A 27,628-nucleotide genomic window follows, 5' to 3' on the forward strand; every position below is an offset into this window, starting at 1 on the left:
AAGAAAAATCTGTGACTCAGATTAAGCCTAAAATATATACTTGCTAAGTGCAATTTATAGAAATATAAAACAAACAAATAACGTGATTACTAAAACGTGTATGTCACCAACACAACACACCAGCCCACGTCTTCACTGCATCTCCTACAGAGCTTTTTTCTCTATCTTTTCACACACAGACACAATCAAATACGTGCATTATTCTTAACTTGGGCACATTTTGATAAAAATGTCCACTTAGATACCACACAATTATCACTCATAAAAGCCATACACAACTTACGCATATAACTACCAGTTACAACTACCACACACACAAAAAAAAAACAACAACACACAACTAACGCGCAAAACTGCCAAACAACTACTACATAAAAACCACACACATTTATCACACTCAAAAAACACACACAAATAACACACGAAACTATTGAACATATCTAAGACTTACAACTATCACACACAACTACCACACAACTACAACACAAAACTATCTCTCAAATCTACCACACATCTTCGACACACAACTACCACACACATTTTTCCATATTGAACTACCACACACAACGACCACACATTTTTCCATATTGAACTACCACACACAACTACCACACATTTTTCCATATTGAACTACCACACACAACTACCACACACATTTTTCCATATTGAACTACCACACACAACTACCACACACATTTTTCCATATTGAACTACCACACACAACTACCACACACATTTTTCCATATTGATCTACCACACACAACTACCACACACATTTTTCCATATTGAACTACCACACACAACTACCACACACATTTTTCCATATTGAACTACCACACACAACTACCACACACATTTTTCCATATTGAACTACCACACACAACTACCACACACATTTTTCCATATTGAACTATCACACACAACTACCACACACATTTTTCCATATTGAACTATCACACACAACTACCACACACATTTTTCCATATTGAACTACCACACACAACTACCACACACATTTTTCCATATTGAACTACCACACACAACTACCACACACATTTTTCCATATTGAACTACCACACACAACTACCACACACATTTTTCCATATTGAACTACCACACACAACTACCACACACATTTTTCCATATTGAACTACCACACACAACTACCACACACATTTTTCCATATTGAACTACCACACACAACTACCACACACATTTTTCCATATTGAACTACCACACACAACTACCACACACACCTGCCTCACACAACTACCACACAACTACCACACAACTACCACACAACTACCACACAACTACCACACACACCTACCACACACAACCACCACCTATAACTACCACACACACCTACCACACACAACCACCACCTATAACTACCACACACACCTACCACACACAACCACCACCTATAACTACCACACACACCTACCACACACAACCACCAACTACAACTACCACACACACCTACCACAAACTAACCAACAACAACCACACAGCCACCAACCTCTCCCTTAAACTTACGTCCATTTATCGTTGCACGAGCGGCGTGCGAGGGCGCGGGGAAGGGGGGAGCACCGAGGATAAGATGGAGCTGATTCCCAAAGATTACCGTTATCATTGATCAAGAATCTCTTGTGAAAACTTTATCACCCGACTCGCTGGTTCGACTTTCTTCAGCCACGTTCTGATAGCATGGGATATTGACAGCTTTGGCGAGGAGGTCTAGCCTGCACACTAAATGTTCAAAGATAGAGACAGTGTTTTTTTTCTGGCAGTATGTTTGTGTATGTGTGTATGTGTGTATGTGTGTATGTGTGTATGTGTGCATGTGTTCATGTGTGCATGTGTGTATGTGTGTATGTGTGTATGTGTGTATGTGTGTATGTGTGTATGTGTGTATGTGTGTATGTGTGTATGTGTGTATGTGTGTATGTGTGTATGTGTGTATGTGTGTATGTGTGCATGTGTGCATGTGTGCATGTGTGCATGTGTGTATGTGTGTATGTGCGTATGTGCGTATGTGTGTATGTGTGTATGTGTGTATGTGTGTATGTGTGTATGTGTGTATGTGTGTATGTGTGCATGTGTGTATGTGTGTATGTGTGTATGTGTGTATGTGTGCATGTGTGCATGTGTGCATGTGTGTATGTGTGTATGTGTGTATGTGTGTATGTGTGTATGTGTGTATGTGTGTATGTGTGTATGTGTGTATGTGTGTATGTGTGTATGTGTGTATGTGTGTATGTGTGTATGTGTGTATGTGTGTATGTGTGTATGTGTGTATGTGTGTATGTGTGTATGTGTGTATGTGTGTATGTGTGTATGTGTGTATGTGTGTATGTGTGTATGTGTGTATGTGTGTATGTGTGTATGTGTGTATGTGTGTATGTGTGTATGTGTGTATGTGTGTATGTGTGTATGTGTGTATGTGTGTATGTGTGAATGTGTGAATGTGTGAATATGTGTGTATGTGTGAATATGTGTTTGTGTTATGAGTGTATGTGCATGGGCGAGTGTATGTTTATGTATGTGACTGCGACTGCGAATATGTATGTGTATCTAACCGATTTGCTTGACAGCCTGGTCAAGAGTACACCATATATATATATATATATATATATATATATATATATATATATATATATATATATATATATATATATAGTGATAAATGTAAAAATAACGAAGTGTTCTTTTAACTCTTTTGGTTAAGTGACGTATTCATCCTACTGTTTGTCTGTCTCTCTGTCTGTCTGTGTATGTGTGCACAGTGGTGAGTAAAAATAAACGAGCAATCAGATAATGAAACGAACAGATAGAAAACTCCCAGACCCCCCTCTTAGAATGTCTGGCACAACAGAACCTGATAAACATGATAATACGGATGATACTAATGATACTTGAGAAGTTTTAAAGATAAGCCTCGTATTTACACAGGTCTGTTTTATTTGTATTGCTATCAAATTTGATGGAGGCGGGTCTTTCCGACGAGAGAGGCGTGTCCTACAAAAACGTTACTGTATCAACTACATGGTTTTAAAAATATGAGCGACACTTTCTCAACTTTCTGTATGCTCGTTCCATCATAAACTCACATTTTTAGCTGTTACGCACAATTTCAGAAACAACACACCAGTTCAGTTATAATGCCGCCATATTATACCAGGTGATAACGTACAAAAACAACTTGGCTACTCGGAAGGTCACTACGCTGAGCAGCCGAACATTCTGCTGGGCATAGAGCTGGGCATTCTGCTGGGCATTGTGCTGGGCATTCTGGGCATAGTGCTGACCAATAGGACCTGCTTTAGTACATCCTGTATGGTGTATCAGAACAAAAACTTGCTAGTATTCTACCCTAAACGTGGCCCTATATCTATACCTAAACCATAACACTCACCCTATCGCTGACCTTAACTATCGAAGTTATCCTTATCCATAATCTTAGCTCTAAACTTGATCCTAAACCTAATCCTCACCTTGACCCTAACAGCAGTCAGAACAAAATATTTGGTTAAAAATGCATCTATACTTTTATGTATTGTCGTAAAGTCTTTTTAAAAAAATAAAAAAAATAAAAACCGGATTTTTTTTCCAGTCTTGTATCTTAAACTCTGACAAACACAGCATTCGTGAGTACTCACGCCTCACGTCTCTGCCGAGATGGGGTATGATTCACGTGCGTCTTTGGATGTCAGATGTGTTGCGTGTAGATCTGTGAGTGAGGAAAAAAAATTTGAGAAAGATATCAAGCCGGATAGCCGGCAAGTTTTTGTAGAGAAGGCACAACCCGACTGACATAACCGCGGCGTCTGTTGCCGGCAATCTTGGCCGGTTGCCGGCGATGTGTTCGGATCTGCCGGTTGATTCAACGTGAGCTATCTTGCGCGTGAGGCCGTCACATAAGACGGTGTATGGTAGGGGAGAGGGGGGGGGAGGCTCGTATCGTTTCTATCTGCCGGACACTCGCCCGGCAGTGATGGGAGATAACCCACTGACAGAACAGTCACGCTTCCATGTCAACAAACAGGAGTGCTGGCCCCTGCCTGGTGGCACTAACGTACAGTTTTCGCTAAGTGATCGCTTTCTCAGATATTGTCGGCTACCCTGACACAACGCATGCTTGTTTCCCCGTCACACCCTGGCCGTCCAAAATTATTACCGGCCGTCCAAAAACTGTCTTGGCCGTCCAAAAACTGGTCCGGCCGTCCAAAAACTGTCCCGGCCGTCCGTTCAACGAGCACGGACGGGTAGATAAATCTTGAAATCGACGGCCCTTAACCAACAACACAGGGTGATAACCCGTGAGCTATCACGTGATTAAACGAAGACAGGTGAAAGGTCAGAGGAGAGAAATCACGGATTCAAGTGGAGAGCTAAAAATAGAAATAGTTACTAAAACGTCGAATGACCACCACGAGAAAATGACCAGCACCACTGAATGAGGGAGGGGGGGAGGGTAGTTAAAGATTGGTTGACGGTCACAGTTGACTGACAAAAGTTGACTGACAAAGTTGACTGACAAAAGTTGACTGACAAAAGTTGACTGACATAAGTTGACTGACAAAAGTTGACTGACAAAAGTTGAGAGATTAAAGTTGACGAACAAATTCGACAAAGTTGACTGAGAAAATAACTGACTGAGAACATTGACTGACGATGACTGACCACATTGATGGGTAGAGTTGAGTGTATGTATCTAATTGGCACGAGGCCATGATCTGCTGACAAGTGAGACTAATACAATAGTGAGATGTGCTGACAAGTGAGACCTACTGACAAGTGAGACCAATAAAATAGCGAGCCCCGCTAACCATAGAGGTGAAGGTGAGCCAAGTAGTGAGACTCACCAACCAGCTAGACGTGTTTATAACTATGACACACAACCAACGTGAGACTTGGGTTGCATACAGTTTCATTTATTTACAGCCCCAACCCCCATATGAGGTGTGTATATTAGGGCGGGGAGGGTATGGGTAGCCCAACACTAAACACTACATAGTCCTGAGACACCGTTTCCTTAAGGTCGCTTCCATTCTCCTTCAGGTCCCAGGCTCCAAACAGAAAACCATACATTACATTGGGGTTGGACAAGCGAAAAGTTGGTTTGCAAGTGGAGTTCTTTAGATGTCCATGGATTCTATATCTTGATGAAGACAGCTCTTACGTTGTCTATCCTGGCTGTCACATATACTACCGTCTGTTCCCCTTGTTTGTCGGTATTGCTACCAGTCAGTAAATGCCTTCAGACGAGCGAGAAAAAACTTCCTTTACATCACACGAAATAATGCTATTACCTCAATGTCACATTTTAAACATTTTAACTGGACGATCCTTAGCAAAAAATTATAGTTTTAAGTTTATACATACATATATATATATATATATATATATATATATATATATATATATATATATATATATATATATATATATATATATATATATATATATATATATATATATATATATATATATATATATATAATTACAACTAAAACCCATTTTAAATGTTTTATAATTTTAAAAAATAAACAATTGACCAGTAATTGTATTCCAAAGTTTTGAATGCTTGGAGTAGCGTCCCCTGTGCCATTAAGAAACTATCAATCCCACGAGTGAGCAGCCCAGATAATTGTATCGATAAACCAAGTGGATCCAGCGCTGGCACGCCGATAACGTCACGGGGACAAAGCCTGATCCTCCCCTCCCCTCGTAACGCCCACGTCCCCACCCCACGGAAGATGTTGCGATGCCGGTGCGAGCCGGACAAGGTCGCGACGGGAGCCGGGGACGTCTCTTGCAGGTCCATCGTTCATCGCCGGATCCAATCTAAAACGGAATCTCCTCCACGCCGTGGACGCTCTTGTCTTTTTGATTTTAATCCAGGTTCATTAACGCCTCGCCCCGTGACGTCATACCGTCTCGGGCTGGGGGTCCGGGGAGTGACCTACAGGAGATGGAGCTTCGTCCTTAACTCACCGCTATCTCATCCTTTAGCTCAGCCTTAGCTCAATTTAGCTCAGCTTAAGCGCGATCTAAACTCTTTCGCAAGAATTGTAATGGCACTTGCTGCACTGCATATGGGATCAGTGTTCCCTCTAAGGTGCGCGGTTGCGCGGCCGCGCAGTAGTTTTAAACCTGCTGCGCAGTCATTTTGTAAAATTCGTATATCCTTGTAGTATAAGACTTTTAGAACACCGCGCACATAAAATACAAGTTGCACACTAGCATTTTCCCCTTAGAGGGAATGTTGGATGGGATGTATCAATTTTTTGTGGAAACGTCACCATAAAACCAACCTTTAACTTTACCCTATCCCTAATATTAACCCTAACCTTATCCATTGCTCTGAAAGCCGTAAGACGAAGCTAGTGTCAACTTGAGCTACGATTCCCAGCCATATTTAAATACCCAGCCTAATTACGATACTCTTACTTATTTCTATACACTTCTCTATCACCATACCCACACCTCATTACAACACCACGCCTCATTATGATACCCAACACTATTACAATACCCAGCCCTATTACGATACCCAGTCCTATTACGATACCCAGCTCTGTTCCGATACCCAGCCCTATTACGATACCCAGTCCTATTACGATACCCAGCTCTGTTCCGATACCCAGCCCTATTACGATACCCAGTCCTATTACGATACCCAGCTCTATTCCGATACCCAGCTCTATTACAATATCCAGTAATATTTCGATACTCAGCTCTATTCCGATACCCAGCCCTATTCCGATACCCAACCTTATTACGATATCCCGGCCCTACTACGATACCCAGCTCTATTCCGATACCCAGCTCTAATACAATGTCCAGTAATATTTCGATACCCAGCTCTATTCCGATACCCAGCCCTATTCCGATACCCAGCCCTATTCCGATACCCAACCCTATTACGATATCCCGGCCCTACTACGATACCCAGCTCTATTCCGATACCCAGCCCTATTACAATATCCAGTACTATTTCGATACCCAGTTCTATTCCGATACCCAACACTATTACGATACCCAGCCCTATTACGATACACAGTCCTATTACGATACCCTGATATCCCTCCCCCCCCCCTCAACCCCTCAAATGTGACAAGCAATGGTTCGACCATACATTCAAGTGGTGCTAACACCTCACTACAGCCGCCAGTTGCACACGTGACGGGGGCTATCGATCTGTTGAGTGTTGATCCGTGGATTATCGATCTATTGATCCGTGGGCTATCGATCTGTTGATCCGTGGACTATCGATATGTTGAGTGTTGATCCGTGGATTATCGATCTGTTGATCCGTGGACTATCGATTTGTTGATCCGTGGACTATCGATATGTTGAGTGTTGATCCGTGGACTATCGATATGTTGATCCGTGGACTATCGATCTGTTGAGTGTTGATCAGTGGACTATCGATCTGTTGATCCGTGGACTATCAATATGTTGAGTGTTGATCCGTGGACTATCGATCTGTTGATCCGTGGACTATCGATCTGTTGAGTGTTGATCCGTGGACTATCGATATGTTGATCAGCCACAGTGGTGTAAACGTGTAACCCTTACATGGACAGATGTAATCTTACACGTAAGCGGCTACACTGGAGGTATCAGACGAGATGTGCTATAAATAGAACGTACACAAAATGTTTTATGTGTCTCTAAAAAAAAATGTTCGGTTACAACAAAATTATTTCTCTAATATATTTTTTTAACATATAACTGGGTTAAGCTCATAAAAAAATATTTATTCTATATGAAGTATCAGATTAACATCATTTAGTGTATTAACCTTCAAGCTTGGCTTATCCTAATCAAATGGCTTAGCCAAATGTAATGGTTATCTTACATTAACGGCTTTGGCTGATGTAACGGCTGAACCCAAACAGAGCGTGGTGACAGTTAAGCTAGGATGGTGGTGGTCGGTGCATGCTTGTCTACAACTGGAGAGCATTGAGTTCAGTGCACCGAATGCATTCACAAGCTTTTGTTTTCTGATTGTATTTTGGATTCCTCTGTGGGTCGATTTCAACCTCCCTCCCCCCCCCCCACAAACAACCATCATACAACGCTTTATGGTTGTATGTCTATATGGTGTCTGTACCGATGAGAGAGTTCAAAGGGACATTAATCTTTTTTTTAATCACAGAATATTCGCCTATAATAGAGAGAAGGTATGCGAGTAAAAGGGGGTTGTAGAATGAGAGGGGGTGGAGAGGGGGGGGAGATCACTGGTGATAAACTATCGTTTAAAAAAAATAATATTCCAAGTTATTTAAAAAAAAAAAATAAAGGAATTACCTCCCCGAAAATTCTCGCAACGATTCTGTCCCCTGATTTAGCAAGAATGTGCATCTGACTGTGCGGGACGGTCCCCCTTTATGGCCCCATGAATTCAAGTGGCCGTCAAGCGGAGGCAGTTAATATCCGCCAGTGAAACGTCTTGACTTGGACAATGGGGACGTTATGGCAGTTCCAGCCCGATCTGCAGGCCAGATTTTTCTCCCCCTCCCCGGCACGAGAACAATGCCACGGTGCCGTTTCAGCCCTCGACAGCACCATCAAAACGGGACGCCGTGTCTGGTTTTATTTTTAGTATACTATTCCTTGTACTTTGATAGAACGGGATATACCAACGCGTATTCGTGTGAAGCGGATCGATGGACGTTACAGGGGTATCGATCCAGCCCAGATGGTGAATTAGTAATCGCTATTTAATGCCGGCATCATAGCCCTAGCCGGGCTGGAAGAGAAATCGGGACTCTAAACTTGGAGAGCTCGTTTTTCTCTCCGCTTCTCTTGGGGGAATTTTCCTCGTGGTTATGCCCCTTTAGTGTGTGGTCAAACGTGAAATCGTTTGCAGTTGCTGTCCTTTTTTTTTTCTTGCTGTGTGACGTCTCGATTTGTTGTTACTGACTGTTTCTACGACCTCCGAACACCAGTTCGCATGAGGGCAGCAGGACAATAGGACCGGTCCTCTGGCGAAGTTCTAAGGACATCCCTGACAGTCCTGTGTAGGGGTTCTGGGGGTCTTTCTTCAGCCCCGTTGTTTACTTGTCCGCTGGGACGGGCCTGGACGGTTCATTTCTTTTTCATTTTGCGATACGGAACCAAGATGGCAGCAGATAGCCGCCCCTGGGTTCTGGTCAATTTCAGCCCAATGAGGGGGGTTATGGTACATTGTTGCTGCTCGAGTACTTTGTCCTGGGACTTTTTGTCACGGCTCGAGTACTTTGTCCTGGGACTTTTGTTATGTGACTTTTGTAACGACACTTCGCTGGGCTAAATTTACGAGAATTATTGTGCACACTTGTGCTTACGTTATGTTTCTAATCTATAAATCAAACAGAATTTAATTTAAAAATAATAACATTGTTATATATATATATATATATATATATATATATATATATATATATATATATATATATATATATATATATATATATATATATATATATATATATATATCATTGCAACATAATACAGCAGAAAAAAATAATTAAAATTTCCGAAATATAAAACATATACCATACTGATTATATAAGTTCAATAGTTTACAAACTAAAGAGTTATAGAAAATTGTTATTTGTTGTAAAATATGGTCTGCCATTTATAGCTACCTGATGCACTGGTTTTAAATTCAAAACGTCTCTGTTTGAGTCACAGTGTTTAGAAATTAGGATAAATGAGTCGGATATAGGATAAGGGGTCGGCGTGGTCGGGTCGGTAAAACCGCAAGTTGCAAAGCCGAAATGTCCCGAGTTCAAACCCCCCAGACAGAAGAGGCTCGATAGCCGAGGACAGCAACCCACCTAGGAGAGATTCGTGAAGGGACAAAGTAATCCAAAAGAAAAGCAGGCTGAAATGACGTCAACGTATGGCGCATTACAACTTGACACGCAATACTTACTTGCAGAGTTTCTTCCAGGCATCTCTTCCCCCCGAAAAATTTTTACCGCCCCCCCCCCCCCCCGAACGAAATGAAATTTATATAATTTATATAGAAAATATATACTTTTAACATTGTCCGCCCCCCCCCCCCCCGAAGAAAGTTTACCGCCCCCCCGAAGATTTCAAGTGCCCCCCCGGAGAAAAAAGTCTGGAAGAAACACTGCTTACTTGTGTTGGAAGAAATCCCGTCCAAAATACAATTAAGAACGAAGAACGAAGAAGAAGAAGAATTGGTTATGGGGATTGAGCTTTGTACTCAGTTTGATTTCTTGTGAAGTTTGACTACATCGCAACATCTGAATAAGCAGGAACAATTATTCTCTTACGCCTTAAAAATGTTATAAAATATACTTCCGCAATGATATAGGCCTAAATCGACTGAAGAGGTAAAAAATCATTCAGAGGTGATAGAGTGTTCATTTTGTTTTCTTGTTAAATTAATCTTAGTAAGTAATGTAAAGTTACCTTTTCAAACCTGACGTTCCTTTGGGCAAATGAAGTAGAGTTCAGTTGTTTCTGTGACCTCGGCATATGAAGAGATAGTGTGGTCAGCCATATACCCAGCCGCCTTTACTTTCCCTAACGTGAGTTACGTACCCATCAGAGTTGGTTGGACTCAGGGACGGTCTATTGACTTGAACCCGGATTCGAACTCGAGACTTACGGGTTAGCAGTCCACTAGACCACTCCGTCCCATAAATTTATGCTGAACGGACTCGTTTTTTTTTCGCCTATATAACACATGCCCACCCATAAGTGTTTGAACTCTTTTATACCATGTCAGTAGTACAGACTAATGTATACCATGTCGGTGAGTCTGACTGATTTAAAACACTAATGTAACGACTCCAGTAACGATGAAGGGGCGAAATCTGTACCAAGCACAAAAGGTCTCATTTTTTAAAGAGCGAAATCATTTAAAAATAAACCGGGAGTGATCTCCCCTAAATTTTCTCGAATATTCTTACATAAAACTACGGGGGATGGCACCTCGGGATTTAGGCATGATTTTAATCAATTTTTATTTTAAAAAATAGAATAGAATCTTGTAGAAAAAAGAATTGCACACCAAACGAACGCGAAACAATCTGTGTATAATAGTGCGGAGTATTATTAGTACTTTATAAATTCACATTCATTTTTTTTTTGAGAAATCGGAAATAGCGTAAATTACAACTTCCGGTCTATGGAAATTACTCAAAATTTCACAGAAGGCAGAGAATTAGATCGTTTACTTACATGTGAAATTTCATTTATCTATCTGAAAGAATAATCAAGTTATATGATTTTTGAAAAACCAAAATAGAATGAGTTCCACTTCCGGTTACCGGAAATCGCTGAAAAGTTGATACAGAACTACAAATTTAATATAATACATAAATATCAAAGTTCATCAACCTAGCTGTGACGGTACTCAAGTTATCGTGTTTACAGACACACATACACACACACAAACATACGGACAGAATTGAATAGCCCAGTTTTTCCGACTCGATTACGCATAGAACACCGAAATTTTGATAAATCTACATTTATTATTTTTGCCCAATCAAAATAAGTCCCCTATACTCCGTATATGATGAAGTACTGAGGTGTAGTGTACAACGATGAAAACTCTAAATTTCATGTGATTTTTGTGCACGATTAAAAAACTTCTTCTATACCCTGTATACAAGAAAGTAATTAAGCTTGCTGACATCATTTTAGAGATTGTTTGCAATCTTTGAATTTTGAATTTTTTTTTACAGTTCTTTTATACATTAAGTACTACAATAAAAAGGGGGAAAATGTGATATATATGTATATATTTAATTTTAGGAAACAAAACACTGTGAATTTTTTCCCGCGTCGGCCAAAGGTCGTACGAACCGCAAGTAGCCACAGACCAGATGTATAGCCCCAGGCTACTCTCCACATAATGGGGGCAGGGAGAGTTGCGTACCTTGTCCCACCGTAGCGTCATGCGCAACCGGGGCGACGAGTGCCTCGTTTTGATGAAGATGGCGGCCATGATAAGTTTGTAAACGGCCGGTCGTATGGTCCTTTTTTTCGTATTGTCCGGGGACCTTGACCTTCTCAACCGCGCACATAAATTCGTGGTAGGCTAAAGAATTCGTCCGCCATCTAATGACTCGTGACGAGGAGATAGGGGTATCCAATGTCAGCTTTGATAGAATGTTTTTCATGTATGTCGAATGGGTAGAACAGGGACCACGAGAACGGTGACCGAACACGCTATCGCACTAGCATTGTGGGGGAAGGTGTGTGTGGGGGGGAGGGGGGGGGGGAGCTGGGTTAGGATACTTCACAAGATTTTTATAAAAACTGAATGGATTCAAAACTTAATCTTTATATCACCAATTATAAGCGTTCAATCATCAAGCTTGAGAGTTGAAATCGATAGCTCAGAAAAGCAGGCGTGTAATCGATGTATCAATCAAGATTATGATCTGAATAACTTGTCAAAAAAAAAGCGTTTGAACTTAAAGAATAGAACTGTGGTGTGGAGAGTTGAGTGGATGTTTTAGGTTTGGGGTGGGGAGGATTTTAGGATGTGGGTTGTGTATGGACGATGGTGTGTGTAAGGGTGTAATGGGTTAGGTAATGGTTATGGTGTTTGTTTTATTGTTATTAAATGGCGTTTTTCGGTGTGATTTAATGTTATAATGTTGTTTCTTAGTGTTATGTTATAAAGGTGTTTTGTGTTATAGTGGTGTTTTAGTGTTAAAGTGGTGGTGTCTCTATGTTAGATTGATCTGCTATTGTTGATTATTTCTACCTTTCAGTACGACACCAGAAACGTGATATTAAACATTCACTTAATTACATAGACTACATAATTATATACGTGACTTTGGGCAATTAAAAATTTAACGCCGAGTTGAAATAGCATCTGGACATTTGTATATCCTCTGATACCATGCTAATGTTATACCTGTATTACATATGCCACACAAATGTTATACCTGTATTACATATACCACACAAATGTTATACCTGTATGACAGATGCCACACCAATGTTATACCTGTATCACATGCGCCACATCAATGTTATACCTGTATCACAGATGCCACACCAATGTTATAAATGCATCATTTGATATATAAAAAAAATCTAGTTTAATTCCAATCTTTAATTTAAAATGGCTCCTCGTCCGTCATCTCTCTCTGTGTGAAATCTTCCGATCGAAACTTCGCCCGCTTCTACAGAGCATATTTGATTAAAACTTGACACGCTTGACATGAGCTGTGACATAAATCCATGTTTCATTAATTTTTAAAAATAATTAAATAATGCAGAACAAGTAGTGTCGTGTTGTTAGACAAATGACCATTGTTTTCATTTGGTGAGCATTTCTTCTTTAAATCATGAGATTTATTTTTAGTTCTAAACAGTAAAGAAAAAAAAATTAAAGTATAAAAACTGAAGGACTCGGAGAAAATAGAATTTAGTTTTAAATAAAATAATGCAGCACTATTTAGCTTATACACTGGTTTGATTGTCTATTCTTTATTTATAAATTAAAATTTGTTTATTATTATAGACGTTTTTAATACATTTTTTTTAAATTTTTTTTGTGTTAGATTTGTTTTGTTAAGTGTTTTCGATATTAATTGGTATGTTTCAGTCTAGGCTTTGCGCGAAAACGTATTCCATGGGAAGCAACCAAACAATATAGCGAAATACAAATATCGAGAAATTACTTCCCTTAATAAAATGTTTCTATTCTCTCTCTATTCAGTCTATTGGCAATGGACCTAACCGAGGAAGTCAATGAAATTATTCGAAAAGCCCCTTGAATTTTTTTTTTAAAATAATTTAGTTCATATGGTATAAAAATTATTTTAAAATTTTATCGGCAAAGTTTTAAGAGCAAATTACTGTGGAGTGGGGTTTTTAGAATATCCTATAAATTCAATCAATACTTTTGTAAGTACAAAAGTGAAACTTCAGATTATAGCTTAGATGAAATTGAATAGAAATGCAGCCTTGAACTCAAAAAATTGTTTTCATGTTCTCTGGATTTGCAACTTTTATATCACTGATTCTTGGAATATTCAATTTTTTAGTTATTTTCCCGCTTATTTTATTCCGGCAGCTTTGATGGCAAAATTTAAAAAAAAAAAGGATTTATATTCATGTCAACAATAATGATGGAGGGTTCTTGTCCTCTCATTGATGCCCATTCTGTTAATTAATTTTCTGTTAAAATTTTTCATTTTTAATTTAGCTAAATTTTTTTTTTATATTGAAGTTTAGATATTGAAAAAAAAACATGTTTTTAAGTCTTTACTATCTTCAACTCTACTTCTATTCAAGGTTTAGGGTTTATAACATATCTATCTATCTATCTATCTATCTATCTATCTATCTATCTATCTATCTATCTATCTATCTATCTATCTATCTATCTATCTATCTATCTATCTATCTATCTATCTATCTATCTATCTATCTATCTATCTATCTATCTATCTATCTATCTATCTATCTATCTATCTATCTATCTATCTATCTATCTATCTATCTATCTATCTATCTATCTATCTATCTATCTATCTATCTATCTATCTATCTATCTATCTATCTATCTATCTATCTATCTATCTATCTATCTATCTATCTATTTCTATTTCTATCTCTATCTCTATCTCCATCTCCATCTCCATCTCCATCTCCATCTCCATGTACATCTACATCTACATCTACATCTACATCTACATCTACATCTACATCTACATCTACATCTACATCTACATCTACATCTACATCTACATCTACATCTACATCTACATCTACATCTACATCTACATCTACATCTACATCTACATCTACATCTACATCTACATCTACATCTACATCTACATCTACATCTACATCTACATCTACATCTACATCTACATCTACATCTACATCTATATCTACATCTACATCTACATCTATATCTACATCTACACTTACTTCTACATCTACATCTACATCTACATCTACATCTACATCTACATCTACATCTACATCTACATCTACATCTACATCTACATCTACATCTACATCTACATCTACATCTACATCTACATCTATATCTATATCTATATCTATATCTATATCTATATCTATATCTATATCTATATCTATATCTATATCTATATCTATATCTATATCTATATCTAGATGTATATGTATATATATATATATATGTATATGTATATATATATATAAATATATATATATATATATATATATATATATATATATATATATATATATATATATATATATATATATATATATATATAGTGTTTAATTTGTTACAATGTTAGCTTATAAGATAAAATATTATGCTAACACCAATTGTTTGTTTAATCTACACATGTTTACAAAGCTCAAACACACACTGGAGAAATTTTGTAGCAAGATTATGGTTGGAAAAAAAATGTATTATAGAGCAAGTATCAACTACAAGACTATCAGGCAAACTTTAAAATGATGACATAAATTCAATACAACAAAATGTTAAATTTTGTGGACAATAGTAAAAGCAACAACCATTTATATGACAGCAAACCCATACACCTAAATGATTTTTCATATGTGTATGAACAGCTGCTACATTATTTTAAAACAGAAGTATTTAAAACTTGATAATTACTAACAGTGCAAGTGATAATGTTTTTTTGTTTTAAGAAATAAAATATACAAAACTACTAGAAAAAAAATTATTTTTACAAAAAAAGGTGTATGGATTAGACTAGTCTAGACCTTGTTTAAAAGTTGCCAATATTTTAAAATGTTTGTGTTGTTTTTGTGGAGAATAAAGATGAATTAGTCCACTAGTTAAAATGATGTAGGCTTTAAACATTTTATCAAATAGTGCCATTAAACATTATTTAACAAAACTTTCATAAAATTAAATTTACAAATTCTACAAAGTGTATTTTTACTATAGTTGTTTGATTTCCAGCAACTAACGCTTGTCTCCCTTATACCATTCATTTTTGTCTCCTCTTTCAGGAAATGGCTATATTCTTCCCTGCTTATCTCCCTTCCTGCCATCAATGCTTGTCTCCCTTCCTGCTTGAATCAACTTGTGACTGTCCAAGCTGAATGATTGTATTAAATGTATCTGGTTCAAGCTCATTCAGAAGTTGTTCAGCTATTCGACTTCTCAGTCTGCCACCAACCTGAAGGATTTTAAACATCTTATTTTAAAACAATGCTAAGAAAAAAAAAACACTTTATTTTGAGTGATCACCCTTAAACTTTCTCGAATTTCTTAAATAACACTAATGGTGATGGCAACTCCAGTGTAGTATGGATATAAACATTTTTTTAAAAATAAATTTTCAAACCCTTAAATTTTTTAAATAGAATAGAATCTCCTAAAAAAATTGCGCATCAAATGAATAGCAAATAATCTGTTTATAATAGTGTGTAAGATTATTTTAAGTATTTTATAAAGAAAACCAGAGGAATCAAGTTTTAGAAATCAGAAATAGGATAAAGTACTTCTTGTTGTCAATGGAAATTACTCAAAATTTGACAGAAATTAGAAAATGAGTTCTTCTACATATATGTGAAATTTCTTCTTTGTAACTGAAACAGTATTTAAATTAAAGGCTTTTGAAATACCGAAAGTAGAATAAGTTCCATTTCAGGTAAATGGAAATCACTGAAAAGTTGATACAGAACTACAAATTTGATATAATCCTTATATATGAAATTTCGTCAACCTAGCTGTTACGGTACTCAAGTTATCAGACAGACATATGGACAATATTGCAAAACTATGTTTTTCTGACTCAGGGAGGTGTAAAACATAGAGATTTGTGAAAATCTCAATTTTTATTTTTTTGCATGATTACAAGGCTTCCTCTATAGGCTACTTCATACATGAGAAAGTAAAAATGAAAGTTTCTCTCACATACCTTTTTTGAAATTATTCCACAGAACATGACAAGGTTACATTATTTCTATTTTCTAACCAAAATATCAAAACGCAGGAAACAATCCTGTTTATCCATGTAAATAAAAAAGTAACACCACATTCCTCAGCCATGGGACTGTGTGGTCAGATGGTAGAGCATTCAGCTGCTGGTCCGAATGTCTCGAGTTCAGATCTTGGACCAGACTCATGGCTGCAGGATGTCCTGAATCCACCCAGCTTTGAAGGGTGCCAAACTCACATTAGGTAAAGTAAAGGCGTCTGGGCATAGTGCTGACCACACCATACCTACATACACCAAGGTCAAAAACATGAATTCTAATTCATCTGCTTTATAAATTGTAAGATATAAAACGGGAGCTTTGCTTTTACTTAAATTCCTCAACTGTGTTTTATTTTCTTCCTTATAGTTTTTTAAAGGTTACCTTCTGTGTTCCCTATAGTTTATTTAAAGGTTAAGACACTCAAAAAACTTCAGGAAAAATCTACCTTCTGTGTAGATAAGATAAAGGATAAGACACTGAAAAAATGTCAGCCCAACCCACCGTCTTTGGTCGCTGGATCTTCTTGCTCTCATTGTTTAAAGCAAGATTCAGATCCATTGGTACCTCACCCAGGGGCGTCAGGCTACGGTTGGCTGGCCACACGACCGCTGGAGGCCAGTTGCTACTTCCTGTAGACGGCCGTCTGTTTACACTAGCTGATGTGGCACGTGATCTAGGCTTGGCTGTAGAGGTCACACATTAATGGAGTATAGCTTTGATGACATGTATAATGACATAATAGAGAATATAATTGGATTAGATAAATATTGTGGCAGATATGTAGGATATAAATGGATTGTAGGAGTATACCTACTTGAGGATATAAATGGATTACGTATAGCTATAGAGGATATAAATGGATGGTTTAAATTAAAAATATTGGCTTTAATGTATGAACAACATGTTATTAAATGAACTTGATTGGTTAACAAACACCCATTTTCATTCACTTGGATCCCTTACAAAAACAAAAACATTTGGGGCCTTTCCAACACACACTACCCCAAAAATTGTTTACATGGAGTTAATTATTTAGGCAAGAAATAAAACCTTTCTATTGATATTTTCAAGAAAGGAATTTTATAGATAAACAGTTATTCATTAGAATTACAAGAATTATCTAGTGACATGATAATATTAAAACATCAGCATTTTTAAAAACAATTTTTTTTAAATTATATGTTTGAAACAGACAGGTGAGCACAGTTCGTTGGTACTGAGATTTAAAATATGGTATTTATTCATTTACACATTTATTACTCTATTCAGTTAAAGGTTTTCTACATACACTAAAGTAGAACGCTCGACTCTAAAATATTGCTATGGTAGAATATTCACAAACAATAATTTTAAGGGATTTTCAATTGATGATTTCAGATCTAGTTATCAATGATCTTATTTTATTTTAGTACTATTTAATGTCTATGTATTTTAACGACGTTTAAGAACATACTTCTGGATTGTCTCCCTTGATAATTTTGAATTTATAAATGGGAAATAAGAGATTTCCAACACGTTGAAATAGAGTCCTTGCAAACACGTGACCTAAATCACGTGATACCTACGCCCGCCGCCACAGTGGTGTACATCAGACGTAAACACAATCAGCTGTTCGCCAGCGCTGGACGTGTTCACCAGCGCTGGACGTGTTCACCATATGTAAAGAATCGCGCCCGCGGAAAAGGAAAAATATGTTAAAAAACTTGAACTCTTAGGAATTGAAGATCCTTATACAGTTATTGACAGTTTCGTGGATAATATAAATATGTGGACAAAATTTCTAAATAAAAATACTGTTAGTAATACCGTTTGCGTTTAGAGTTTAAGTAGACGAATCTGATCAAATGCAGTAATATATTATAGGTTATCTACTGTAGCAAACGTGAGACCACTTAACTCCTACAAAACCCACACTACAACGGCTAATATAATCCATGGGTAATAACCAATCTGGGTAGCATGTTATACAATTTAAGACCCTTATAATCCAGCAGGGAAGTAATCAGACACATTAATACTGACGTTCAACCCTCATGATGGCTGCCCCCACCTGTATCTAGCCCACAATAAAACCAAAGAGGAGTCTGCCCTGCCCTCCCCTGAAAATGTCTCACCTCCGTGATACCCAGTCCCACAGAGATAGTATTTCTTATATAATTTTAACCCTCAGGGCCCAGCAGGGAGAACAAAGGGGAAAGTCCCACTGCTCTCCCCTCAACACTTCTCACCTCGGTGTCATGTTATGTCATTTATAGCACACATGGCTTATCAGGGGAAAGCATTAAGGCATTAAGAATCTTAACTCTGGACAGCTACACACTAGTATACTAGCTACACACTAGGTGCCTACTGTAAACTACTAGACTGTAGGCCCTATGTAGACCTGCAATTGTATCAATTGTAGACTGGGTCCATTGTTATTATTCTAAACCATCTCACTTATAATGTTTCTAGCTTGATTTGTTTCTTTTATAAACAGTGGATTTAAAAAAAAAATAGCCTAATCATTAACCAAATAATAATAATGTGGTTATTTGTTGTTGGCTGGTATGATCTAGAAATCTAGATTGTACTAGATCTACTAGGCTACAAAAACTTAGTAGACCAATTACTAGATATGAATTTGAATTTAATTAAACTCAGAAAAGAATCAGATACATATTGATGTAAAAAGACAAAAAAGTAGGTAGGCCTTAGTAATTTATTAAAGCCTTCTACTACAATAATATCAACTACATGCTTGTATAAAGTTTTTACAATTTAATTTAAGTAGCAGATTCTAGATCTAAGTCTAGTCATACAATCTATTTCAATTTCAGAAAATTTCGTTTGCTAAAAAAATGATTAGATAATAGAGCGAGATTTTAGATCTTAGAGACAATTAAATGCTTTATTAGGCCTATTATGACTACTTTTGATTTATTATGGGTGTATTTTGAATCGAATGTAGATCTAAAGTAATTAAATTTAAGTAGCCTAAAGAAGTAGATTCTAGATTCTATGTCTACCCAGCGGAGCCAGGTATTAGGCCTACTATTAGATCTTATTATTCTTATTATTACTTTTGACTTTGTCTTTTACTATTAGTATTTGTGAAGGTCGAGCATATTTGTTTTATTAATAGTTATCTTTTATAATTAAAATGAAGTTTATTATTTTACTGTCCTTACCTGAAACAAAGTATCGAGAACTGCATTTGATCAGATTCGGCTACTTTAACTCTAAACGCAAACAGTATTACTAACAGTATTTTTATTTAGAAATTTTGTCCACATATTTATATTATCTACGAAACTGTCAATAACTGTATAAGGATCTTCAATTCCTAAGAGTTCAAGTTTTTTAACATATTTTTCCTTTTCCGCGGCGCGATTCTTTACATACAGTGAACGCGTCCAGCGCTGGTGAACACGTCCAGCGCTGGCGAACAGCTGATTGTGTTTACGTCTGGTGTACACCACTGTGGCGGCGGGCGTAGGTATCACGAACGGACGTGACGTCATATGAAAGGACTCTATAGGGTGATTTTAAATGTTTTCAGAATAGTTTATTAATTTTAATCCTTTGTTACCCCTCTATTTGCTTGGAAAACTTTTGTTTCAATTTGTTTCAATTGTTTAGCACCAAAAAAAAAAAACTATCTTAAAATTTTTTTTTTCAAAAAGCATGTTTTAAAAATGCAAAACACACCAGAAACATAAAAGCCTTACCCTGACATGCAGCCTCCCCACCCTTAAAGCTCATATCCCGGCTCTCTACCCCATCTACCCTGATGTTGCTACACAACACTCAAGCCCTCACCAACATCACTCTAGATCCAACCCTTATCTAAGACTTAAAATACCATATTCTCTTACAATAAGCCATTAGAAAATAAAGCTTTAAAATATGATCACAATAAATAAATTAAAAACAAAATCACAACACAACGTCAAAAACACACAAAATATACATAAACATATATATATATATATATATATATATATATATATATATATATATATATATATATATATATATATATATATATGTATATATATGTATATATATATATATATATATATATATATATATATATATATATATATATATATATACATTTATGTATTATCTGTATTATATATATCATCAGTATGATGTATATTTATAGATGATATATAAATATAGATACAGATATATAAGGGGTCGTCCATAAATGACGTCACACTCATGGGGGGGGGAGGGGGGTCCGTAATTTTGTGATGGTGTGTGATGAGGGGGAGGGGGGGTTCAGATGGTGCGACGTCACACTTTTGCAGCGTGTGACGGAGGGGAGGGGAGAGGTAAAAATCATCAAAAAAGCGTAACGTCATTTATGGATGACCCCATATTATCTCATCTTGTCCCTTTAACAAAGTGCTTTATGAGGCTATGTGGCAAGGATAACACCACATTGTTCTAGTCAGCTCTCTTGGTGATTGTATGAATGACATAAGTATAATTGTGTGAATTACTTTAGTATGATTGTATGAATGACTTTAGTATGAATGATTTAAGTTTGAATGTATGAATAACTTTGGTATTAATGTATGAATGACTTTAGTATGAATGCATGAATGACTTATAATTGAATGACTTTAGAATAAATTACCAGAAATAGTAATTGACTTAGAATTGAATATAAGTCACAGAGATAAAAAAACAACTTACAATATGTTGAGAAGATGGACGAAGGTGGCCGGTTTAGCAAACATGATTCATAATCATACACCTATCAGAGGAAGATTTAAAAAGCATTACTTATTTGGATATTCGATTAGCAGATTATATTTTGAAAAAAACTCAATTTGCATGACATTCGTTAAAAAATGTCACCACTAAAAGCTGAGGTAGCCATCTTCTGACTCTGCTATTTAAAAAAAAATCATGTAGAATCTATCCTGTGACTGTAAAGTCGCTGCCTCTACTATAAAAAAAATCCTGTAGAGCCTAACCTGTGACTGTAGAGTCAGTGCTGACTCTGCTATTAAAAAAAATCATATAGAGTCTAACCTGTGACTGTGAAGTCAGTGACTCTACTATTAAAAAAAATCCTATAGTCTAACCTGTGACTGTAGAGTCAGTGACTCTACTATTAAAAAAATCCTATAGAGCCTAACCTGTGACTGTAGAGTCAGTGCTGACTCTGCTATTAAAAAAATCCTATAGAGCCTAGCCTGTAACTGTAGAGTCAGTGATGACTCTGCTATTTAAAAAAAATCCTATAGAGTCTAACCTGTGACTGTGGAGTCAGTGCTGACTCTGCTATTACAAAAAATCATGTAGTCTAACCTGTGACTGTAGAATCACTGACTCTGCTATTACAAAAAATCCTATAGTCTAACCTGCGACTGTAGAGAGTCGACTCTGTTGAAAGCATCCAGCTTAAAGTTTCTCTCCTGGTTGAGTTGTTTCTTGATGAGGCTGATCTCCCTCTTGCTCTTCTCGTAGGCCATCAGCGTCAGCTTGGTGGACTTGTCCTGGTCCTGTTCTAGCATCTTCAGCCTGGACTCCTTGTCCATCAGCTCATCCACCTGACCGGATGGACACCAATTCAAACAGGTCATCTTGACATTAATACAAACAGGTCATCTTGACAGCAATACAAACAGGTCATCTTGACATCAATATAAACAGTTAACCTTGACACCAATACAAAAAGGTTGTCTTGACACCAATACAAACAGGTCATCTTGACATCAATATAAACAGGTCATCTTGATCAGAACAAACAGGTCATCTTGACACCAATATAAACAGGTCATCTTGATCAGAACAAACAGGTCATCTTGACATCAATATAAACAGGTCATCTTGATCAGAACAAACAGGTCATCTTGACACCAATACAAACAGGTCATCTTGACATCAATATAAACAGGTCATCTTGATCAGAACAAACAGGTCATCTTGACTCCAATATAAACAGGTCATCTTGACACTAATATAAACAGGTTATCTTGACCAATACAAATAGGTCAACACTTAGCACCTATTTAAAAAGGTCAACATACACAAGTTTTTAATAAAGAGGAAGAAAGCTAGAAATATTGCTGTCAGGGCAATAAATTAGACTAATTAATTGCTGGTATAAAACTAATTATAATTTATTTTAAAATAAATAAATCAATTAAGAAATATAGTGCACTTCCATCCATGAAAATAAAGCATGCACCTGAATACAGGCGATGAAAATATTTATAGACAAAATTGAATGGAATGGTATTACTGGCTGGCATTAAGCTTCAAACCTGTTTGCTTTCTTCTTTAAAAAAAAACACTTAAAATATTTGTTGAGCAGGGAGCATTATTTTCAAAACAATTGGTGTCTGTCATAGTAGGTACTTATGAAAAAATTCGAAAGGTATACCTTAGAAAACAGAACAACAAAAGAAATGATTTTTTAGTGAATGTGAAGTTTCTGTGGTAATACTCTCCTATGTGTAAGCTAAATATTTCTAAGATCAACTGACCAGCTTGTCCACTGTGGCCTGTTTGGCCTGCTCTAGCTGCTGTTTGCTCCTTTCTTTCTGAGCTGTTTCATGCTCACGCTCAGCTTTCAACTTCAGCTGGAGACAAAAAACATCAAAATACTTCAAACATCAAATTAAACATCAAATTACTTGAAACATCATAACAGTTTAAACATAAAATTACTTGAAACATCATAACAGTTTAAATATCAAAATACTTTAAACATCAAATTACTTGAAACAGCTAAATACTTGAAGCATCATAACAGTTTAAACATCACATTACTTGAAACATTAAATTAAACTTTAAATTACTTGAACATCTTAACAGTTTAAACATCAAAATACTTGAAACATCATAATATTTTAAACATCAAAATACTTGAAACATAACAGTTTGAACATCAAATTACTTGAAACATCTTAACAGTATAAACATCAAAATACTTGAAACATCATAACAGTTTGAACATAAATTACTTGAAACATCAAATTACTTTAAAATAATACATCAAAATAATTTAATTATCAAAATAGTTGTTTAAACATCAAAGTACTTTGTATGTGGAATCTGTCAAACTATACAATTTTAGGTCAATTTTTTGTTCCCCTGTAGCAGTTATAAAATTTTTGATATTGAATTTCTTACCTCCCTGCTCAACTTTTTCCTGACTTGATTGGACTCCTTGTCCATGTCCAGCATACTTTTCCTCAGGGCAACCAGCTGTTGGCGCAGCAAGATGATCTCTTCCTCAGCCAACATGCGCAGCTCTAGCTCCGCCTTCTTGCAGTCCTCTGCTACTTGCTTCAACTTGCTTTTCTAAATGTCAAATACAATGCAGGTTATAAACTTTATATTATTAATCATAGTTTACCTGTGTTGGGTGTGTAGTTTACCTCTGTTGGGTGTGTAGTTTACCTGTGTTGAGTGTGTAGTTTACCTGTGTTGAGTGTGTAGTTTACCTGTGTTGTGTGTGTAGCTGACCTGTGTTGGGTGTGTAGTTGACCTGTGATGGGTGTGGAGTTTACCTGAGTTGGGTGTGTAGTTGACCTCTGTTCAATGTGTAGTTTACCTGTGTATCTACCAACACAACCTGTGAGCACTTATCTAACCAAGCAAGCAACTTACAGATTTAAGAAAATTGTGGGACTGGACGTTCAACCTCCAAGAGTTGAGGGCCCTAGCACTTACAGATTTAAGAAAATTGTGGGACTGGACGTTCAACCTCCAAGAGTTGAGGGCCCTAGCACTTACAGATTTAAGAAAATTGTGGGACTGGACGTTCAACCTCCAAGAGTTGAGGGCCCTAGCAACTTACAGATTTAAGAAAATTGTGGGACTGGACGTTCAACCTCCAGGAGTTGAGGGCCTTCATCTTGAGGACCAGCTGACGCAGGTTGTGGTTCTCATCTTGTAAATCTTCAACCTGGGTGGCCTGCGCTATGTTGGCTCTCACATGTTGGTCATCTGTCAGATGGTGTTTTGTTAGGTTCAATTGTGGCTCAAGTTATTATAAACTGGTGTTTTTTTAAGGTTCAATTGTGGCTCAAGTTATTATAAACTGGTGTTTTGTAAGGTTCAATTGTGGCTCAAGTTATTATAAACACTACACTTGACTTATCAGCAATAGTGATGACATTTCTCCGGTTATTGTTATTCATAACATCATGGCCCAAAACTAATTCAAATGTCAGATTGTATTGATGACTTATAAGGATAAAGGGTGGGTGGGGAATATGGAGGTGATCTCTACACACAATATATGATATCACAAACAAAAGAAAGACTTTATAAAAATATGGAGATAAAATCAATATGATACTACAAAATCTTTAAACATATGGGGATAACATAAAAATTATACTATAAACTTTTTAAAAAATATGGGGATAACGTAAATATTAACAAAAGGAATAGTTAGCGCATACAAAGGGAGATTTTACACAAATATGTGGATAGCAAAAGGAAGATTTTTCACAAATATGTGGGTAGCAAAAAGAATATTTTTAAAAAGAAGTATTTGGATAACCAACCTGAAGTCCCTTTAAACTTCTGCTGTAGTTTGCTCATGGCCAAGATGGCTTCCTTCCTTGTTTCACTGATCTTATCATACACGTCAGTGTGGAGATCATTTCTGTAAACATTAGGTGGACGGTGGATATTTAAAAGAATTCTTGAATGAGTTTAATGTAGGCTATCTATCATGATATAGTGATGTAAAGAACTAATCTGAAACAGTCTATAGGTCAGGGCATCTGTCTTTAAGGCCACAAAGGAGTGTCTCAAGATGAGCTGCTACTTTCTACAAACAGGTGCAGGTTTTTGGGTTGTATTTTACAGAAGAATGGTCAACCCAAAGAAAGTTATGAAGACTTTAGTACTTAATATTTACTTTTTGTAAAAGGAAAAAGGTTTTATGTGGTGAAAACTAAATTTCCAAAAACTATCAGAATACAAACTTACATTTACAATAAAATTTTCCAAACATAACAACCACAGACCTGTACTAAGAGTTGACAAACATAACTACCCCAGACCTACCTAAGAGTTGACAAACATAACTACCACAGACCTACCTAAGAGTTGACAAACATAACTACCACAGACCTGTACTAAGAGTTGACAAACATAACTACCACAGACCTGTACTAAGAGTTGACAAACATAACTACCACAGACCTACCTAAGAGTTGAGCAAATGTTTTGGTCACATGGGGTCTCACCTGAACTCGTCAAACCTGCTGCGCAGCTGGTGGGTGGAGTTAAAAATGTTGTGCACCAGATCCTGGTACTCTTCTCTCACACGCTCGCGGATATTCCGCTCCTGGGTCAAGGTCATCTCCCTCATCTCAGCTATCTTGGCTCTCAAGGCTGTCACCTCTGAACATAGAATTGTACTTCTAAATCAAGCTTAGCTCTTAGATTAAAAAATTTAACAAAATTTCTTTTTAGATTTCTTTGGAGTATAAGATGTCAAAGTAAAGAACTGAATGGGAATAAATTTTTTTCTACCAGGAATTTCTTAACAAATTAACTGACAATTATTACATCATGTAGAAAACAAAATAAATCTATCAATCACATTCAGAACTAAAGATTGTACATACATTCAGTGTATTCTGCTACTGTATAAAAATTCCATAGACAACACCCAGCCATAACTCCCCTAAACTAAAATCTACTAGACAAGACCTCTGAGATATAACCTTGTTTGAACTGTATATAGGGAAGAGAGGGATGGGGAGACCTACTCAGTGGCGTAGCCAGGTCGGGTGTCACCCGGTGCGGCACTTAATGGTGTCGCCCCCCCCCCCCCCCCCGAGGCGTAGCGACCCTTAACGGGGACAAACTTTCACATTTTCGATTTGCACCCCCACTCAAACTTTTGATTTGCAGCCCCCCCTCCTCAAACTTTCGATTAGCACCCCCCCTTCAAGTTTTTCTCTATTTATTTTGCTATTTTTTGCCTTGGTGTCACCCCCCCCCCTAAATGGTGTCACCCGGTGCGGTCCGCACCCCCTGCACCCCCATCGCTACGCCTCTGGACCTACTCACCCATCAGAAGGTCGTGTGCGTCATTAGCAAGCTGACACTGTACCAACACCTGGCTCTCACACTTGGCTTCCTTCACCTCAGACTTTAAATGTTTGATTTCCTGAAATTTAGGAGAGACTTTAAATGTTTAATTTCCTGAAATTTAGGAGAGATTTTAAATGTTTGATTTCCTGAAAATTAGGAGAGACTTTAAATGTATGATTTCCTGAAATTTAGGAGAGATTTTAAATGTTTGATTGCCTGAAATTTAGGAGAGATTTTAAATGTTTGATTTCCTGAAATTTAGGAGAGACTTTAAATGTTTGATTTCCTGAAATTTAGGAGAGATTTTAAATGTTTGATTTCCTGAAATTTAGGAGAGATTTTAAATGTTTTATTTCCTGAAATTTAGGAGAGATTTTAAATGTTTGATTTCCTGAAATTTAGGAGAGATTTTAAATGTTTTATTTCCTGAAATTTAGGAGAGATTTTAAATGTTTGATTTCCTGAAATTTAGGAGAGATTTTAAATGTTTGATTTCCTGAAATTTAGGAGAGACTTTAAATCAGGGGCGGAACTACCATACCGCCAGACCCCGCAATGCGGGGGGGGGGGGGGGGCCCAGGACGTTTAGGGG

At 37.0% G+C, this 27,628-nt stretch overlaps 1 protein-coding gene across 1 annotated transcript in view; it reads right to left on the reverse strand.

Moving 5' to 3' along the window:
- Nucleotides 1-15,461: 15,461 nt before the first annotated feature.
- Nucleotides 15,462-27,628, reverse strand: part of LOC131939486 (uncharacterized) — a 36,704-nt gene continuing 24,537 nt past the window's right edge. The window contains exons 41-50 of the mRNA XM_059297810.1: nt 27,013-27,112; nt 26,181-26,337; nt 25,491-25,591; nt 24,776-24,924; nt 24,106-24,276; nt 23,457-23,552; nt 22,329-22,517; nt 21,655-21,715; nt 17,467-17,648; nt 15,462-16,160 (exon numbers count right to left, since the gene is read on the reverse strand). Of these exons, the coding sequence (XP_059153793.1) occupies nt 16,032-16,160; nt 17,467-17,648; nt 21,655-21,715; nt 22,329-22,517; nt 23,457-23,552; nt 24,106-24,276; nt 24,776-24,924; nt 25,491-25,591; nt 26,181-26,337; nt 27,013-27,112 (1,335 nt within the window). The 3' untranslated portion in view covers nt 15,462-16,031. The remainder of the gene's footprint in view (nt 16,161-17,466; nt 17,649-21,654; nt 21,716-22,328; nt 22,518-23,456; nt 23,553-24,105; nt 24,277-24,775; nt 24,925-25,490; nt 25,592-26,180; nt 26,338-27,012; nt 27,113-27,628) is intronic.

This window comes from Physella acuta, unplaced genomic scaffold, assembly GCF_028476545.2.
Source record: "Physella acuta isolate Inbredline_101_S28 unplaced genomic scaffold, ASM2847654v3 ptg000281l, whole genome shotgun sequence".
NCBI classification, from domain to species: domain Eukaryota; kingdom Metazoa; phylum Mollusca; class Gastropoda; family Physidae; genus Physella; species Physella acuta.